Source organism: Hakea prostrata, chromosome 10, assembly GCF_041222555.1.
Source record: "Hakea prostrata isolate BN-2017 chromosome 10, UWA_Hpros_2, whole genome shotgun sequence".
In the NCBI taxonomy this organism is placed as follows: Eukaryota; Viridiplantae; Streptophyta; class Magnoliopsida; order Proteales; family Proteaceae; genus Hakea; species Hakea prostrata.
Window position 1 is genome coordinate 5,414,516 of NC_142609.1, and position 20,451 is coordinate 5,434,966.

The following is a 20,451-nucleotide window of genomic DNA, read 5'->3' on the forward strand; positions in this document are numbered from 1 at the left end:
GCTACCAAGTTCTATTTAAAAAAAAACACTTTGAGCTGCTTTAGCAAGTCTGCAATACTATTGCCTGTATTAACATCACTAAAAGTTAACATCCGAAATGAAGTAAGGCACCCAGGGCGGTGGTCGGCTCAGCCCTCTCAATCGGTTTGGTAAACTTCATTCGAATCCCCTGCTCTTTTGTTTCTTGCATTGGACAGTTGTAAAGCTGATTATCTTCTTGGATAAACTGCTTGAAGCCCAATCCAACGAGCAGGTTTGCAGTCCAAAAATACAGCATCTCTAAAGCCTCCAGCTCCATTACCGTAGCATGTGGATATCACTGCTGTGGGAATGATTTTAAGAGAACCGTGATGTATGCAGTCTTAGCTCTGTACTTGGACTTACTGCCCTTATATTGGACACTGCCACCATGGTGCTAAAAGCGAATCCACGACCATTGTAACTGGCCTATATCGACTTGCGATCAGTTAAGAGTTTCATGCGTGTGGTGGTTAATTTCTTTTCGAACGATTAAGGGCTGCTCTTATCTAGTACTCCCTTGCTTTACCTGTGAAGCCAAAATTCATGAGAGACCACGTACCCAAAATAAATAAATAAATAAATAAATAAATAAATAAATTTCATAAAAGACCAGTTTACACCAGGTTAGCAATTTTGTTAATGCGTTTGCCGAGTGATTCATTCAACATGAGCTGGAAAACTGGGAAGCACAACGGACGGGGAGTTGTGGAAATGTCATAGTTAAATACGAATCTGGATCCTCACCCCGTCGGGGGAACGGGCCCCGGGAAAAGATTTTTTTGTATTTTTCCAAAAAGTATTTTCACCGTGGGCCCCACTGCTTTGTGTGGTCAGAAACCGTCGTTTGTGCTCCCCGTCGGGGGAGCTGATCCGGACTCGTTAAATACAATCTCGTCGTCTCATGGTCGTTGCCAGGTGGACTTGTGTGACCTTTTGACTTGATCTTGAAACTTGAAAGGGATATCTCTCCTCATTCACTGCCTTTTACTCCTCCGGAACTCTCTCCATAAACATCGTCGCAAGGGTTTTGACGCTTCTGTTCTTCGTAGAATCCTTCACTGTTTTCGTTTTCCCTGCGTTTGAAAACTGCTTGGTGTCAGAGAGTGCTATGTCGGATCCATCATCTGGTCTTGGCGTGAAAAATGAGAGAAATCAAGCTCTTTCACTACTTGAACAGTAAATGCACTTTCTCTCTCCGTTTTGACTTTCTTCTCTGTTAATTGTGTACTATTACACAAAAAGAAAGAAAGAGAAAATTTGAAATGAAGGTCTTGTTGTCTTCTCTTCTTTTGTGGAAAGATACAATTTACTAACGTTAATGTTAAGATATCGACACATTTTGGGGAGAAGGCCTGGGTGGAGGAAGTAATGCTTGGTTGCATTGTTTCTCTTAAGGACCATGATTGAAAATCTGATCGTAGATAGTTAAACAAGTGAAGACCTTAGAAGTGTTAAAATTGAAATTCGAAAGCCAAAAACAGTTTACTCTGTTAATCTGCATTTTGCACCCCAATCTAGTGTAATGCTCTGTTAATCTGCATTTAAAAAGTTTTTATTTGAGGTCACTTGTGATTTAATTGTGGTATCATCGTCTAGGTATGAGAAATATCTACGCTATATTCAAGGGAGTGTGGAAGAGAGAAAAGCTAATTACATTGATATGGTAAGGAATTTTTTCTTATGAACTGTTAAATAAACTTAAACCTGCAAACATGGAATATGGGCCTGTTACCTTTTATATTTCTTTAGTATCTTTGGAGCATGGAGGAGAGGTGCTAGGCAGACCCCTATCTAGTATCACCTAGTTATTTCATTTTCTGCTCTATACAAAATCATTTAAATCTATCCCGGAAATGTGTTGTTTCAACTTTTTGATTGGCTGGCATAGTTCTGACCTATTGAGTATAACCTCTGTTGATCTCAATGTGAAACAGTGAGTCCAACCCCCCCCCCCCCCCCCCAAAAAAAAAAAAAGGAAGACTAGGGGAAAATTTCACAAATTAAAAAAGGAGTGGTGTGTTGTGCCTTTTGGTTTCTTTGTAAGCATGTTCAGTGCAGAAATCTTGTGTAGGTTACTTTCATGTCCATGTTTCTATCATGAACTTTTGCTAATAAGAAAAGGGTATACCTAGTGTTTAAGGCTTTTGCCACTGCAAGGTGTGGGGTGGGTCAAAAGGTGTGCAGATCTACTTTTTAAGACTAGAACCTGTGACTACTTGATCATAAAATAGAGCATAATACCATTGTTAAATAGGTTGACTCTTGTGGAGTTGGGTGAATATTCAACAAGATCTTTTTGTGGGATGTGTTACTTGGTAGAATATTTTTCTGGTTTTTATTTTTTAAAAATTGTTAGTTTTGTCATAGTCCTGTCTCCAATATTGTAGAGGCTCAAGCATTGTTACGTGCTAGGTTTCTTTGTCTCAACGTGATGTTTAAGTTTTCAAAAAGTGAGTACATTGTATAAAGAAACCAATCTTCATAAAAAGGGAGAACATAGTGCTAAAGGCTTCCACACAAGCAAAGCCCGAGGCGGGGGGGCCATTGTCATACACAGCCTTACTCCAGTAATTTTTTGCTGAGGAGTTGCCTTGACCTCATGTGGGATTGAAAGTAGCTCGAATATGAATCCAAATTCTTTGGTTTCATCTGAATTCTTTAGCATTCTTCCTCAGTTATGTTTTTTTCACTTCATTAAGTTAATAAGAATGAAACAAGGTGCCTTTAGGTGTATAACTCAAATTGGGAGGTATATATGCATATATCAGTGTTTTAAAGGCCAAAAAGGCTCATGCCTTCAGGCTCACTTTCAAGTAGGAAGTCACCTCAAAGCTTATGCAACAGCTGGTTTCTTGGGAGGGTCCAGCCTTACTCCTGCTTTCTTGGAGAGGCTGTTTCCAGACTCAAAACTCGTCACCTGTTCACAATGGAGCAACCTTACTTTTGCATTATAGTATATGCCTCTAAATTAATATTTTAGTTAGGAAGATTCAAAATTTGAAAACTTCTGTGTTTGGATTGGGGAGTACATATATAATGGGTGAGGGGAGGGATGGAGGGATAGATTGCTTCAGTATGTCAATGGAGGGGCAGGTAAGACTGGGGTTGACTAACTTGAGTTGCTCTAATTTGGGTTGTTAAAAAGCTGCTATATGTGTAAAAGGGATACAAATCACTCTATTTTTTTGAAAAGTCACGCATTTTATGAAACTACCTTCAGTTCCCATGCTCATAGTGGTTTTAAACTTGTAAATGGGTATTACCATGTAATATCACCAACTGGGTGACCTTTTTTTTGCTTGAAAGAAGTGGTTATACTTTTCCACGACTTTGTGTCATGTAGAGGAATGATGTGGGAAATCTGACTGTTGGATAGAAAGGTATCAGGTTGGATTAGTGGAGTGCCAATTTCAAAACCTATTTAACCAAATGCCCTCCTGTTTACATCTATGCATCCTTGTATTTTTCAGCTGCCCTCATATGTCAATGCATCCTCCTGTAGTCTCTAGATTTCAAAGCTTTAGTTTCAGCTTGGCAAACTCTACTTGTCCATGAAATTTGGACTGCATCTGATTCAGCCACATTACAGGATTGTTTAAGAGTTCCTAAAAGGATTGTATAGGAAAATTCTGCGCTTATTTTTTTTCTATATATTCATAAACTTTTAAATTAGGACGTATTCTATCCGACATCATGTATTAAAGAAGACACCATTCTTTCTGTTCTATGTTGTATCATTGATATGTTACATGGTGCTACATTCTTGTTCACGTAATATATACAAAAATTGTACCCTTATCAAATGCTTATTGCACAATTGAGGCTGTAACAAGACATCAGCTGTTGGAACCTGTTACTTTTGTTATTTTTTATTTTTTATAGTTGATGTGTTTCATGGTGCTGTATTCTCTCTCACATAATGCATAAAACACATAAGAATGGTTATACCAATCTATTCTCCAAGCATACTGAAATCATCAGTATACTTTCCTGAACTCCATTAGCCTTACAGAACTTTAAGGAAACCTCTAGAAATCTATGGGAGTGTGAGTTTTAGACTTCTTCCCTTCTAATTTTGCGATTAAGTATTATGCACATGTTGGGGAGGTCCAATGGTTTTCCATGATCATTTTTGTTACTCATTAATATATGGTAGGTCCCGTCTCACAGGCCAATTTTTATTAATTATTTGATCTTTAGTTTTCTTTTTTTGTGACTTCAGGTTGATACATATTATAATCTTGTGAGCAGCTTCTATGAATATGGCTGGGGAGAGTCTTTCCATTTTGCATCCAGGTTATTATTAACTGAAAAGATTGAATATAATTCTTTTCTCTTATACACATGCACAAGCAGATTATTATGAGTTGGATTTGCGTCTGAAGCACATTTCCTTTTATTTGAGAATATGTACTAATCAAGGGCATAATATGTCTACATGTAGATTGAATGACGAGTCACTTCAAGAGAGCAAAAAGCGGCATGAACACTTTATAGCTTTACAGTTAGGTCTGAAACATGGACAGAAGGTTTGATTCTGTTTGTTATTCTTGAACCATTGCATGAATTTTTTATGCTCCTGAGCTTATGTGCTGCTCTTGGATGGGTTGAGTTCTCAGGCATTAGAACTAATTCGAAATCCTATGATTTTATGCCTTCTGTGTGTGTACTGAATATCCAGGGTAGAAATGAAATTCCTCATATATGTCTTGAATTGCTAGGTAGGGTACATGCTCAGCTGTAATCATGAAAATTCATTTTCCCTGCTTTTACTATTATCATATTTTCTTACCTGAAACATACATAATTGGAAATGGTTCATAGTTCATCTTTGTAGCAATATAAACCATGTAATTTGTGTTAGAAATCACACACTTAGAATCAACTCAGTTACAACAACTATAGGAGAAACAAAGAAAAAGAAGTGGAAGAAGAAGAGAGAAAACAGAACCAGCAAGGAGCAGGAATTCCCTGCAATTTTGGACTAGACCTCTCCAGAATTGCAGGCATCACTTGTCACACCCCACCCGCCGGTCTCGGTTATCCACCCGACAATTCGTGGGTGCAAACCGTCACAGGATCCACGGTCTTACCCATCTATAATAATAAATGCAAGTATAGATAATCAAGAGCAAGAGCAAGTTCAATAATTAATAAAAAGGATTATAGGAGTCCAAATACTCCAATAAAATAATCAAAGAAATAATCAATGTTTAAAAGAATAACGAGTTCAACGGAAGCAATCAAAATAAACTAAATTATCTTCTTTCCAGTTTTTTTTTTTTCTAAAGCTAAGAAATGTGCTTCATGAATAGCAAGAAAGGGGGTTCTCCAGTTCTTCTCCATTCGATCTGCAAAGTGTTGGGCAATCTACCTCCTTCGGCCATCAATGAGTGCTATAAGCACACTCCAAGCATCTGCAGGAGGTTTCGTGCACGCTATCTCCATCTCCCACTGACGGTGCCACATCTTCTTAATACGAGAGGGTTCTTTCATACGAATTATCTCACATTTCCGACGATGTGAAACCATCTATGCAATTAGTATAACATACAAAGAAAAAGGAATGAGTTCTGACGAACTCAGTAAGGATAACATATTTCTCATCCATGTGTCACACAATCAGCAATGCATATATGATATGAATGTTATGCAATAGTACGAATGCTACTAAAATCTAACTATGCAAGTCTCTAGACAATTGACATGCTTTAAGATATAACACTAGCCCTCCTCTGGGTAGGTCTAGTCACTCTCATCCCTCACGAACTAGTTACCTCTGTTGGGATCCTGGGTAAAGGGGTAAAGTCCTCATCAGGCATTCATGGTTGGGGATTAAGTAACACTCTCTTACCACGACCATTGGCAATGAGTATTGGCGCATGTCGGGGTTTCTAATCCAATGCAAGTCATACTGGTAACACGCTACATGAAGTCTAGATACTTTCCCTGTGGCACCAATCAACTCGGTTCCTTATCTTTCACAACCTAGGAATGAGAACCCTTATGGACCGGCTACCGCTGTTGGACTCCACTCCCTAACCCTATGGTCATCCACATATTGTTGGAGCGGAATGCTCTCATGACTCCTCACGACACCCGATCCGCTCCTTGGACGTTTATGAGCCCAACCTTAACATATGCAACCCTACCATTGCATGAACAACAGTGGACCACTGAATCTCCGCACGGACTGTTTACCATTGTAGGATGAAACAGAGTCACGTCACCATCGTCACGGGTCAATTCCCCTACCGAAAGGGTAGTAGTATGTGGGGTACCTAGCCATGCAATTCTAGACTCCAACAGACATAATAGTGCTGGAGGCATCAGTGAGCATGTGTTCCATACCACAGCCCTCTGATATCTTAAGCCAAGATATCCAAATGGGATACCCTTTCCATCACAATTACATTACATCATTCACTATCATACCATAACTAGTTGTTCAATATCATAAATGATAAAGTACATAAAAGAACATCACAAATAGCAAGTATACAATAGTATTATTATGTTTTATACAATTACAGCAAGGTACATGATTAGTAAATAGTAAAGAAAACAACTGATTCATCATGTACATGTTATTGCATAAAGACAAGAATGTGAGTCCTTACCTGTAATTAAGTAGAAGCTTCCTAGAGTGCAAACCAATCACAATTAAAAGACTTTCAGCAAAGACAGAGAACACCTAAATATAGAGTTACAAGATTATATAAGAGACATGAGCCAAATCGAGTAAAAGCCAAAAGTCACATTGCTATTGTGATCCAGTAGGTCGCTTGGCTCAAGCGACCGCCTTAAGCAACCGCCCCAAAAACAGACAGCTTTAACTCCGAAACTCAAGCTTTTGATCATCAGATTTCAATCCGGTTTTGGGATGATCTCAATCCAAATTCTTAACTTAACAAATCTATAATCAAGGAGAAAAACATATCCCTAAAATTAACACAGATCTATCACCCAAATCATCACCTTTGATTATATCCATCCTTTATTCAAATGCAGGGATTCGTTTTCAGACAGGATCCTATCAAGAACATTGAAGAGGGGATACAGCTAATAAGATAGGTAACTACCAACAAAATGGGGATAGATCTACACCATTCAATAGCTGAAGAAAGACAATGGGTGAAAGGGATTCATTTACCTCAACCAGATCAGCAAAAACAGAGGGGGAATGGTTCCAAATCACAATCAGCACTTCGCTCACCTTCTAGCACGTCTCACTACCGCCTAACTGTCCAAAATAGCAATCCCGAGTATAATAATACGTTAATAGGGCGAAGGTTGCTAGTTCTAGAGAACAGGGGCAAATTAGGGCAATTTCCCGCAAAGCAGGACCTGGCGGTTGCTTGGGGCGGTTGATTGGCCCAATCAACCGCCTTAGGCAACCGCCCTCAAGTACATTGTTGTACTTGGGTGCTTTGCTCAAGGGGTTGACAACCACCCTAATCAACACATAGGGGAGGTCTTACTTTCATTCCGGACATCTCCAAACACTATTTGCCTTCTACCAGAGATCCAACTTCCTAGTAAGGCAAGTTCTTCATCAAGAGAATCCAGATCCATGGGTTCAGGGTATGGATCATGGACTTCTATCCGGACACTCCACAACTTAATCCGGCTTGACCTTCGGATTACCGGACCTGCAATACGGATTTCGGGTTAGAATTACGGGGGTTGTTACACCACTTATTTATAATAAAAACCTTCAAGTTACATGCTTGGAGGACAAGTAAACTTCCTCCCAAAAATAGAAATATTGTTACAAAGAAAGGACAAACTAAACAAGCAAGAGAATCTGTCCAAAAAGGAAAGAAACACAAAATAGAAAGTAATTGAAAATGAAACTTCTAAAATCCAAATTCTTGCACATCAAGCAACCACCACTCTAACTGACAATACCTAGGAGTCTTCTCTAAAAATAGAAACTCAGTTACTTGAGCACCGAGGTAACTCAATTATCAACACTCCCCCTCAAGCTCGAGTATAAACAAAGAAAACTCCAACTTGGACAATAATAATAAACTCGAAAGGCAGCACCAGTCTTGAACCATGTAGCAATAGCAGACGCCAATAAACACTATAAATGCTTCACCTATGGGTAATCAACTTAAAAAATACTTCAATTCTTCATGTCCAATGAACCATCCAATACTGAGAACAATCGACGATATTGAAGATGAACAAAATTCTTAAGTATAGCAGCATCAAAGGCACTATCCAAATAATGCTAGTAGTAAGGAGAAATTTCCACACTAAGAAATAAAATTTGAGCCAAAAGTCGCATATCATAGGTAAGTAAGGTGCAGCTCCAATGTCCCCACAGGTAGGCAAGATGCAACTTCAATGTCCACACAAGTAGGTAAGGTGCAACTCCAATGTTCGTACAAGCTCTTTGCAAGAAGGTAAGTAGTAGGTAAAATATGGGTGGATAAAAGACAATATTGGTTACTGTAGACCAAGTAGATAGGTAAAAGACAATATAGGCTACTGCAGACCAAGTAGGTAAAGTAGTATGGGTTACTACGAACCAAGTAGGTAGGTAAAGGTAGTATGGTTACTACAGACCAAGTAGGTAGGTAAAGGTAGTATGAGTTACTATTGACCAAGTAGGTAGGTAAAGGTAGTATAGGTTACTACAGACCAAGTAAGTAGATAAATGTAGTATAGGTTACTACAAACCAAATAGATAAGTTAAGGTATTGTTGTAGAAATCCATCTTAGGAGGACAAAGACCCCCACAAAAGACATCCTTTTTGGGTTTTAAGAGGGAAAAAAAAAGGGGGTGTATAGGAGTTAAGTTAGAGTTTGTATTCATATAGAATTCTATTCCTTGTAATATTCTACTTTCCACTTAATTATAAATAAAGGGCTTGAGATCATGGATCAATAAGCCATTCTACTACAATCGTTTCTTTCAACATGGCATCAGAGCCTAAGTTCGATTAGTATGTTCTTCTATTTTTTTCTGTGTCTTCAAACCTATAAACCCACAGCAGATTTTTTTCTCCAAAACCCTTCGCAGTTTTTTCTTGGTCTTCAACAACATAATTCTGCAACCATCGTTTGGCAGAAATTTTTCCCTTTTCAAACCCATCGCACCGCACCGCTGCACTATTTTTCAGTTCCACCTGAAGACCGGAGAAGAAAAAAGGGAAAGAAGAAGAGAAGAAGAACCACAACCTGCTGCGCTGCGATTAGAAAACGAATCGCAGCCACAACCGCGCCGCTTCTTGCGATTAGGTAAACCGAATCCACCAGTGGGCTAGGCCAAGAAGAAAAGGAAAGAAGAAGAGAAGCCACCATCGCCATCGCCTTCACCTTACTGCTGCTGCTGCATCATCTTCCCAATCGTGCGCAACATAAATCTTTGATTTTTCAGGTGTGTGGAAGAAGATATCGATTGTTATTTGGTTGGTTTTTTGGGTTCAACTTCGATTTGGTTTTTTAGTTCATTTGTTTGGTTCAATTCTTGGTTCATTGTCCAAAATAGACTAGACCAGAACCATATTTTTGGGTTTTTTGGTCTCTCGGTTCTATTAGACTGCACCAGAATTTTTCTTTGGTTCAAAAAAAAAAAAAAAAGAAGAAGAGGGAAAAGGGAGATTTGATCATATCATTGTTTGGCTATTGCATTGTGCGACGTTTAGTTTTTTTTCACAAGGTGACTGAAGAACTGCAGACAATTTTTTCAACATGGCAACTATCGATGGTACTACTGCTCCCACCGGACCTGAACATTACCCAAATTTTCATCCTCTTTCGGTAAGATTTGATGGGACAAATTATTTGATTTGGTCACGATCTGCTTACTTAACTATTGCTGGAAGAGGACTTGTTGGATACATTACGGCACCACTATAAACCACAGGAGAAAATGGATCTCGAAGACTTATATGATCGAAAGATAAAAGCGGAACATACGATAGGCCAAATCGAAGGCTACACCGAAACATATGGAATGGAAGATGCGTAGAGCTACGAAAGAAGCAGAGACACAGGAAAGGGAATGGAGGGACCGGAAGAGTTGGACAAGGGATTACAATAACGATGATGTGGGACTATAAGAAGACATGATAAGAGAGAATGAGGGTGAAGGAGAGAGAGAGAAAGCGGCGAAGAGCCGAGGGAGGAAAGGGAAGAGAACATGGAGAAACAGCAAGGAAAAGACGAAGGAGAGAAGAGAAACAAAAGGAAAATGAAACCATGAAGGGATTTGAGAAAAAAGAGCACAAAAAAAGGAAAAGAAAGCAACGAGAGAGCCGGAGGGCAAGAGGAGTAACTTTGGAGTACGAACCAGGGAAGACAGTACTAATCAAACAACCCACGACGGTAAAACTAAAGCTAAGTTTTGACCGGATTATGATACCGGAGAGATCATATGAGGTTTATCCTTTTTCTACAATATTCTCCAACCGGAAAGGATAAAGTTGAAGGATGGCATTCTTCAGCGGAAAAGGGACCATTCAACACCCACCGGTCAAAGTTAAGCACAACGCCAGAGAAAGACTTAAATTGTAAAGGAATTCCACAGGTCTTCAGATCCGAACGGGAAGGAGATGGACGTGGTAAACAGACAATGGACTTTATTGCGAGGATCAAGGATCACGAACACTCAACAGTCCAGGAATAGACCTCACGGCAGAGGAGGTCACCCCTAGGAACTCTAAGAAAATATCGATAGTTCTCGAATGAGGATGATTTTTTGGAAGGAAGGACGCTCACATTACCCCTTCAAATAGAAAAAATCCAGTAACAACGAGGTGGGGGGAGGTGTCACAGCATAGGTACTTTGTTACTTTATTGATTGTCACCTGTTCTACATGGATTTATCTTTTAAAACAAAAAATGAAGTTTTCCGATGTTTCGTGATTTTCATAATAGATTAAAATCAGTTAAGCAGAAGATCCTGCAGGACAATGGAGAGATATTGATGGTGAATTTCAAAGATATCTCTCCGACTGCATAATACATCGACTAGTGGTGAAGGCGAAATGGGGTGGCGAAAGGAAGAACGGCATCTCGAGATAGGAAGAGCAGAAGAGACAAGACGGAGTGATGCTATCTCAGACCAGAATAGGATGCAAGAGGATACGGTTTTAAATGTCCTAATGAGATTCTTCAAGGAGCCTCTTCTTTGTTATTTCAAAGGTTTTGGATGCGTGTGTTATGGAACAAGCAGGAGAAGTACGCAGCCACGCGCATATTTTTGGGGTAGCACTCGAAAGGGTACAAATGTTATCATCCTCCTCAAGAAAACCATGTATCCATGGATGTACTTCATGAGTTGCCTATACACCCTCAGGGGAGAGTCCTAGAGAGAGGTGTCTTTCGACTTAGATCTCCAAAAAACAACTAAGAGTCAAGAGTTTACGTGGGGAGACGGCGAACGAGGACTCTAACCCCCTTCAATTCGAACCAGTGAAGAACCAGAAGGGGAGACCACCCCCGAGAGACACACGTTGGGGTCTTTCAAAACCAGATGACCAAAATAAAGAGGGGACTTATCGAGGAAGAAATACAACCGGCTAAAGGTGGAGAAAGGGATACGTACACGTGTCGAATGATTCACCGAGGTATCTTCTTGATCTTCCTATTGTTGTTAGAAAAGGGGTCGATCTTGTACTCAACATCCCATAGCTAAATATGTTTCTTATAACTTTGTCCGACTCACCGTGCTTTTATATCCTCTCGTCATCGAGACTGCTCCTAAAAGTTGGAGAAGCTATGCCGATAAGAGATGGAAGGAAGCTATGGTAGAGGAAATGCAGGCAATGAAGAAAATGACACTTGGGAGCTGGTTACACTTCCTCCGTAAAAAACAAGGGCGCAAATGGGTATTTGTGGTTAAACAAAATATGGATGGATCACCAACAAGTTGAAAGCTAGACTAGTTGCAAAGGGGTTTACCGACCTATGGGATTGATTATCGGGAGACCTTTGCCCCAGCAGAAACTAAATACGTGAGTTGTTGTCAGTAGCGTGAACAAACACGGAACTTGCACCAACTAGACGTAAAGAATGCCTTCTTACATGGGGAGTTAGCAGAAGAGGTCTATATGGAAATCCCACATGGTTTTTCCGATGACAATACCGCAGGGAAAGTTTGTCGGTTGAAGAGGTCAATATATGGGTTAAAATAGTCTCCTAGATGCTGGTTTGGACGCCTTCGAAGGCAATGACTTCTATTGGGTACAAGCAAAGCAATGCTGATCATACACTATTTGTCAAGAAGTCAAGTACTAACATCACACTTCTCATTGTCTATGTAGACGATATTGTCATCACAGGAATGATGGTGAAGAAATTCAAAAGTTGAAGGACTATCTTGGCAAAGAGTTTGAAATTAAAGATCTAGGGAAGTTACAGATTTTTAGGGATTGAGGTGGCTCGATCAAATAAAGGTATATTCCTATCCCAAAGAAAGTATGTCCTAGATCTATTATCGAAGTGGGAATGTTGGGGTGTAAAGTAGTTGATACCCCTATGAAGCCGGAGCTAAACTTAAAGAAAAAGAGGGAGAACCAAAGGACAAAGGAAGATACCAAAGGCTGGTAGGGAAGCTTATCTACTTGTCTCACACCAGGCCGACATTGCTTATGCTGTAGGTATAGTGAGTCAATTCATGCATGACCCATATTTAGCTCATATGAAGGCGTATCGAATACTACAAGATTTGAAGGGAACTCCCGGAAAAGGAATACTTTTGTCACCCACTGATAATCTAAAAGTAGAAGCATACACCGATGCAGATCGGGCTGGATCTCCAGACAGAAGTCAATTTCAGGTTATCGTACCTTTATTGGAGGTAATCTAGTTACGTGGAGAAGTAAGAAACAGAATGTGGTAGCTTTATCTAGTACCGAAGCTGAATATAGGGCTATGGTTCGTGGAGTTTGTGAGCTACTATGGTTGAAAGGCTTGCTGCAAGATATTGGAGTCCAAGTTCCAAACCCCATGATGTTATATTGTGACAACAAGGCTGCTATTAGTATTGCTAATAATCCAAAGGCAACATGATCGAACTAAGCACATTGAAATTGACAGGTTTTTTGTCAAAGGAAAGTTGGAACAAGGGCTTATCTGCATGCCTTTTGTAAGATCTGAAGACCAATTAGCAGATGTTTTCACTAAGGGATTGAAAGAAAGAGATTTCCTTCCTATTGTAGGCAAGTTAGGCATGAGTAATATCTATGCCTCAACTTGAGGGGGAGTGTTGGATTCTATTAGGAGTCTAATAAGAGTTTGTATAGGAGTTAAGTTAGAGTTTGTATTCATATAGAATTCTATTCCTTGTAATATTCTACTTTCCACTTAATTATAAATAAAGGGCTTGAGATCATGGATCAATAAGCACATTACATGTGGACAATTGATAACAACCAATATTCAATATAGAAAGATCCCAAGCAAAAATTTCCAATGAGACCTGTATGGTAGATATAATCTTCATTCTTCTAGCAAATCTGAATCTAAGAAACAATTTCCAAACTCTCCTCATGGATTAAAGATAATGGCAACATTGTAATAAACCATAATTTTTCGAGGGGTTATTGATAAATAAAAGAAAAGAATGGTCAATCTGTAAATATCCCAAAACTGAAACAGGACTGATATATATGTAATTAGAAAAATCTCCAAAAGGAAACAAAACCAAGGAGTAAACTTGGAAGGGGAAAGCTTTCAGTGGCATCATGTAAATAACTTGGAAAGTATGGGTAATAAATAGAGACGGGATTCCCATATTTCTAATATCAAGTAAGATAAAGCTAAAAAGAGGGAAGAAAAAGTTGAATCAGGTAGCATTAGGTAATTTGACTAACACCAAGAAGGTAGAAACTCTTTTTCTTCCAACCAAAATGGCAATAAAAAGCTAGGAGAACCCCATCAACTTCAAGCAGCAGCAGTAAACCAGGATAGGTAGCATCAAGAAATCGCACAACCAACAAAACAACGGCAGTAAACCAAAAGCAGGGTAAGAAGCAGTGCAAATAAACCTGAACTAACAAAGGCTATAAATAACCAATTAACTGATGCATAATGGCAACTATAGTAGGAGGATTGAACCCTAAAATTAAAGACCAGTCAAGTGAGATCAAGGGCATTTGAAGGGCATATTTTAGATCACAAGAAAAAAAACTTCTAAAACAGGGGTTTCACAAGCTCTTTTGGGAGTACTTCTTGAGGAGGATCCAGACCATGAAACAACTCCTACTATGCATTGAGCTCTTGTAATAAGTAGCTGAACGGGTGTTTAACATCCTGCCATCCTCATGAGATTGGAAGACACTGCACAGATTTTTGAATAAATCTCAAAATATGCTACTGCAGGCATGAATTAGATGAACAAGACCTTGAGGATTCAGTTCTTCATTTATTTTGGTGTCTGATGCAGAAGCAACCAAAGTAAGCAGGAACTGTTGTGATAGCTGAAGAAGGTAAAGAAACAAGGGAGAAAAAAGGGATAAGAGAAAGAAGAAGGGACACTATGGTGGACTCTCAAAATTATAGGGGAAAACTTACCAACCCAGGCCTCAGTTTAGTGCTCTGATACCATGTTAGAAATCACACACTTAGAATCAACTTAGTCACAACAATTACAGGATAAACAAAGAAGAAGTGGAACAACAAGAGAGAAAACAGACCCAGCGAGGAGCAGCAATTCCCTACGATTCTGGACTAGACCTCTCCAAAATCGTTGGCACCTCTTATTTATAATAAAAACCTTCAATTTACATGCTTGGAGGACAAGTAAACTTCCTCCCAAAAATAAAAACAAAGTTACAAAGAAAGGACAAACCAAACAAGCAAGAGAATCTGTCCAAAAAGGAAAGAAACACAAAATAAAAAGTAAGCTGAAAAGGAAACTTCTAAACTCCAAATTCTTGCACACTAAGCAACCACCACTCTAACTGACAGCACCAAGAAGTCTTCTCTAATCTCTAAAAATAAAAACTCAGTTACTTGAGCATCAAGGTAACTCAATTCTCTAACAAATTTGGAACTATTTGACTTCTTCAAAGAGAAAATATTCTTACTGCATAGATTGGTCTTGCTCAATTTCACAGGACCAGACTTGTCTAGTTCACTGCAATTTCAACCCCCCCCCCCATCCTGCCCACTTCTCTATTTTTTATCTGGTACACATCAGTGACGCAGGCATTTTTCATTGTTGTTGTAGGTTTTGGATGTGGGCTGTGGTATTGGTGGCCCACTAAGAGAAATTGCTAGATTCAGGTAACTTAGTGTTATTCCTGATACAACTACTTTACTTGTATGCATGGAACCTTTGGTCATGACTTTTTTTTCCTTTAAGGGGGGGGGGGATGTTGGTGGTGTGATAAAGCAAGGAGCTGCACTGGTTTTGCTTCTAACAATTTGACTGCATGAAACCTTTTCCCTCTTCCACCCTATCTGCCAGATCTAATCAATGGACACCATTATTAGTAATCACACAATATTCAAGGGCTCAAAGTTTTGCAAAATGTCAAAACTGCTCCTTGCAACATGTAAGGAGCACTAGGTTTCAGTTAAGATGTTGCTGTTTCAGATAACCATCAATGGTATGTGTGAGCATTGTACATCAAAAATAACAACTCAACTCAGCCTTATTGCAACTAAATGGGGTATACATGGATCTTTCAAAACAAAGTAGGGAAAACTGAGGTCCACACGAGGGGGAAATGAAAATAAGAGGAATGAAGAATAAAGTTATTAAAAAATGATATAAATAAAGTGAGAAATGGAAAATTAAAGGTGAAAGCATGAGGAAAAAGGATAGCCCTGTGAATCAGGAAATTCCAAGCTGTATGGTGTCGACATCATGGATTGTTGCCCTCCAGTATGCTCTATCAAAGGTCATGCTCGGTACATGACATCGACTATGCATGTCATCCTTCACCGTCTCACCTATGGCCATTTTGGGCCTACCCCTGAGTCTTTTAGCTCCTTCAATTGGAATCAAACCACTGCTCCTTACTGGGGCATTCCCAAGACACCGTTGCAAATGATCAAATCACCTCAGTTGACACTCTTGGAGCTTTTCACTGATTGGGGCAATTCCCACATCAACTCTAATATGTTCAGTCCACACTTTTTCTTCCTAGTTTTGCCACATAGCCTTCTTTACATCCTCATCTCTGCAGCTCAAGGTTTCACTATATGGTACTCATTAACTGTCTCAACATTCTGCCCCATAAATCATAGCAGGTTGAACAGCAGTCATATTGAACTTCCATTTAAACTTTCGGGGAATGTGTTGGTTACTCAGGACTCTAATTGCCTTTTTGGTTTCATCCTTCCCCCTTTAATCTTATGCGAAGCATCGTCTTTGTCACCTTTTTGTGTTTATTAGACCCCAAATAACTGGAACCATCACTTCATGGTATCTCTTGCTCTTCAATTTTTACCATTTCATCATCAATTATAGTGGGACTAAAGTTGCATATCGTATACTCCTTTGATCTAATCTTTAAGTTTCTGCTTCAAGTATCCTACAAACCTTCAATATAACATGGTGTTCAGTGAAATGGACCAAATTGGTTTCTCCAGGTTCTACTCTTAAGGTGTTTGGAAATTTAGGTTTTTTTTGTGATTGGTGGCCAAACCACGAAGCATGAAACAAGTAATTGGATACCATTGGAATGCATTGAAAGCGACAATCTGCCACATTTGTGGCAGCTTTGTTCAAGTTTAAAGGTTTTCATGTTATCTTGGACACGTAATTCAAATGGGCAACTATTACTATTGATAAACACACAATATTCAAGGTCTTGAAACTTAGCAAAATATTTTTGGTTTGCCAAGATTTTGAAGCAAAAATCCTAGTGATTCTATTTATTGGTCATTGGTACTTCTTGTAGCTATAAATTTTAAACATTCCACTGAGAAAAAAAAATTTTATTTTTTTTTTTGTGTACACACTGAAAAACAATTGTTACAATTTTTTTTTTTACACACTGGAAAACAATTTTTAGTCTCGTAAATATCTACACTGGAATTCACCGTCACTTTTGGTTTCTCCATTGTTGCAAATGGCAAATGGAAATATTGGAACATATATGGAAAGTTGATAGCTGCATTTATCTTTCATTACTTCTAATGCTTCGAAATGATCATGCTATTTTCATTATCAAGTTCCATCAGATGATGCCCCAGATAATGTTATGACATTGCTTTAAACAGTTATGACATGTCTATCGTGATCTTGATGCAGCTTAACATCCATTACAGGATTGAATATCAATGAGTTCCAGATATCAAGAGGAACAGTAAGTCCTTATCTATTTACTATGTGGAAAAAATTATTTTGTTAACAGTTCTGGACAGACATGATTTTATAGGTTGATGATATTGTGGGTTCCCATAATTTGGTGGCACTCAGTTGACTCAAATCACTTTTTCTGACATCTATCCTTGTGTTGGTACACCACAGGAGCTTAATCGCATTGCAGGTGTGGACAGCACTTGCAACTTTGTCAAGGTCATAACCACTCTTTTGTTTTATTCAATTCATGCTGTGAAATCTACCACTGGAGTTATTTATATTTGCATATTTTTTGCAGTTGCAACTTTGTCAAGGTCATATCTGTTCTTTTGTTTATGTAATCCACGATTTGGAGTCCATACAGTAGTTGTTACATTTGCATAGTCTATGCAAATAATTTGCTTACATTCCTGTTTGTTGCATTTCACCCTATTTTGTATAATGTCTCCTTCATCCATGTATTTTCATTTCAATACGTTATCCACATATTCTTCAATGATCATGCAGACTTACAGCCAAAATGTATCTGCATCTTTCAATGTCATATAAGGGGAAAAAGAAGGGTGGGGGTGTTTTGCAGCCAGGGGTCGGGCATTCAAGGGGAGGGGCAGTGTGGTCCTTTCATTTTCCCATGGGAGAGAGAATATGGGGGTGCTGCTGGGCAGTGTTCTTTTTCCCATTATATAACTATCAACAACTAAACAACTGCATCAATCCTGATTTCCTGACTAATGATGATCATTGTTTTATGATGATTCAGGCTGACTTCATGAAAATGCCATTTCCTGACAACACTTATGATGCAATATATGCAATCGAAGCTACCTGCCATGCACCAGATATGGTAAAATCTTCCGGAGATAATCATTCTTACTTCTGAAAGGATTATCTTGGTTCAGTGTAAGGTTTTCCATCTTCTGATTCACACTTTGTTGCTTTCTGTACCTGGTGGAGTAGCTTGGATGCTACAAAGAGATCTTCAGAGTTTTAAAGCCAGGTCAGTGTTTTGCTGCTTATGAGTTGTGCTTGACTGATTCTTTTGATCCCAACAATCTAGAACACCAGAGAATCAAGGTGAATTGCTGAAGAATACACAGTTTATTGCATTTCTTTGCAATTGATTTGCATGTGCTTATGCTAACATATGTTCATTTATTCAGGAAGGGATTGCAGTTGGTAATGGTCTGATGTGCTTATGCTAACATATGTTCATTTATTCAGGAAGGAATTGCAGTTGGTAATGGCCTTGCAGACATGTGGTCAACAAGACAGTGCCTTCAAGCACTCAAACTTGCTGGATTTCAGGTGAGTACCATGATCGATTTGCTCTTAATCAGTGTTTTCATCTAAAGTCAAAAAGGGTAGATGATGTGAACAATGTTTGACTTTATGGAACCAAAAGATTGTGTGGGAGAAGGATCTTGCTGTGGATTCACCACTTCCTTGGTTTTTGCCTTTGGATACAAGTCACCTTTCACTTAGTAGCATCCGGTTAACAGCTCCAGCACGTTTCATCACAAATATCATGGTAAGATACTTTCAGATTCTGTCTCCTCCTTGTGATGTAATATTCCTTGTAAAAGCTTCAACAGATATGCTTGTGAATGGAACATGTAGATTCTTCTCCACTGGATGTGTGAGGTTATATCTTTCTCCTTTTGACTTCAAATTTAATAAACCTCCCAATTGCAGGTTAAGACCTTAGAATTTGTAGGCCTTGCTCCTAAAGGAAGCCAAAAAATTCAACTCCTATTGCAAGAAACTGGAGAGTGGGTTCTTCAAGGTGGAAGGTGAGAATCTTACAACAAATAAATGTCTAATATTTTTAATACCCAGATATCTAGAGTTCTTCACTAAGAATATTAAAAACAAAAAATTATCAATGAACTCGAATTTCTTTTCTTTTCTTTTCTTTTCTAATCAAGATGGACAATTTATGTTGTAGACATTCTCACATTAAAAACTGGATCATGCAGGAAAGGGATTTGCACACCTTTGTACTTCATCTTGGCACAGAAACCTCATTCAGGCAGTTAAGATTTTGCAGTCCAGTAGGTGCTATGTAAGTTGTGTAGCATTCTTGTCCCTGTCTCTGCATTGCCTTTAGTCCTGATGACCAGGAAAGCAATATACCATTTCATGCTACTAGTTGCTCTAAATCTTTCAGTAATTCAGGCAATAACCATGAGATCTAGGTCAACAGGAGAGAACACTAGTGACCTTTGGGTTTGAAATGTATGCTTATTATTCTATCAAGAAATACTTCAGTATTGTACCTGTCTTCATATATTCAAATTATACTTTCCAAATATTTACATTTATCAGTTAACTAGTGAGGAACACCTAAGATACAAATCTTGAAGACTTCTGACCCTTTTTTCACCCTCTCTCCTTATCAAAACTTTCTAACTGTAAGGTTTTGCTCTAGGGGTTTAAGATTGATTAAAATTTAAAACTTTCGAAGTTGAGGATGCCTCAATAGTTTAGGGAAGGATTTGCATGATAATCTTTATGGAGGAGATCCATATTCATTTAGGTACTGTTTGTCTTTAGCAATGGCCTTGGACTGTTTTGGCTAGGTCTTGGGATCGTAAACCTGCCTTGACCATTGATACGAACCGTATATTGAGCTCAGAGAAATGAAGAAGTTCAGAGGGTTGGAGATAGATTTCAGAAAGAAACAGGGTTAAGGAAGAAGAAGAAGAACAGAGAAACGAAACGAGAGACAAGATATGAGAGGATAATATTCTTCATTGCCTTTAATTGCCATACTCTACTATATTTATATGCTAGGATTCATACTGTAATGACCATACTGACCTTGACTAACCATGGCCTAATTCCCTCACTAACGTCCCAACCCAATAGTCACACACATTACCCTCTTCTCTTAACCAGGATCATAGCAACCATGGTACAAGATATAGGCAAAAGTCATGGATTTGGAATAGAAGCCATCATGCTAGCTAAGGGGGCACTTTTGGTTAATCTCCTGACTGTGGATGAACATCATCTCGGGCTCTGTATATTTCTAATATAGATGTCAATGATGTTCTAAATTGTGTTTTCAATATATTATTTCTTTACTTAAAAAAAAAATAAATAAATAACAAATTGCATTGGCACCCCAAAATGGAGGCCTTAAAGTACTAACA

At 38.7% G+C, this 20,451-nt stretch overlaps 1 protein-coding gene across 1 annotated transcript; it reads left to right on the plus strand.

Annotated features, from left to right (window-relative positions):
* The first annotated feature begins 915 nt into the window (after window positions 1–915).
* Window positions 916–19,628, plus strand: LOC149001669 (cycloartenol-C-24-methyltransferase-like). Its single transcript, XM_089138071.1, has 13 exons — window positions 916–1,197; window positions 1,618–1,684; window positions 4,244–4,317; window positions 4,466–4,550; window positions 15,212–15,267; window positions 17,246–17,300; window positions 17,465–17,512; window positions 18,057–18,140; window positions 18,254–18,370; window positions 18,518–18,601; window positions 18,699–18,824; window positions 18,989–19,086; window positions 19,273–19,628. Exons 1-13 carry the CDS (start codon window positions 1,130–1,132, stop codon window positions 19,331–19,333), a joined length of 1,023 nt encoding a protein of 340 aa, XP_088994197.1. The 5' UTR covers window positions 916–1,129; the 3' UTR covers window positions 19,334–19,628.
* The last annotated feature ends 823 nt before the right edge of the window (window positions 19,629–20,451 follow it).

What these genes read in the sequence shown, in the direction of transcription:
- LOC149001669 (XM_089138071.1), top strand. Translation starts at nt 1,130, where the DNA reads ATGTCGGATCCATCATCTGGTCTTGGCGTGAAAAATGAGAGAAATCAA. An exon ending in TCTTTCCATTTTGCATCCAG is followed by an intron (nt 4,318 to 4,465) that starts GTTATTATTAAC and finishes GTCTACATGTAG; the next exon opens with ATTGAATGACGAGTCACTTC. An exon ending in TAGAACACCAGAGAATCAAG is followed by an intron (nt 18,371 to 18,517) that starts GTGAATTGCTGA and finishes TCATTTATTCAG; the next exon opens with GAAGGAATTGCAGTTGGTAA.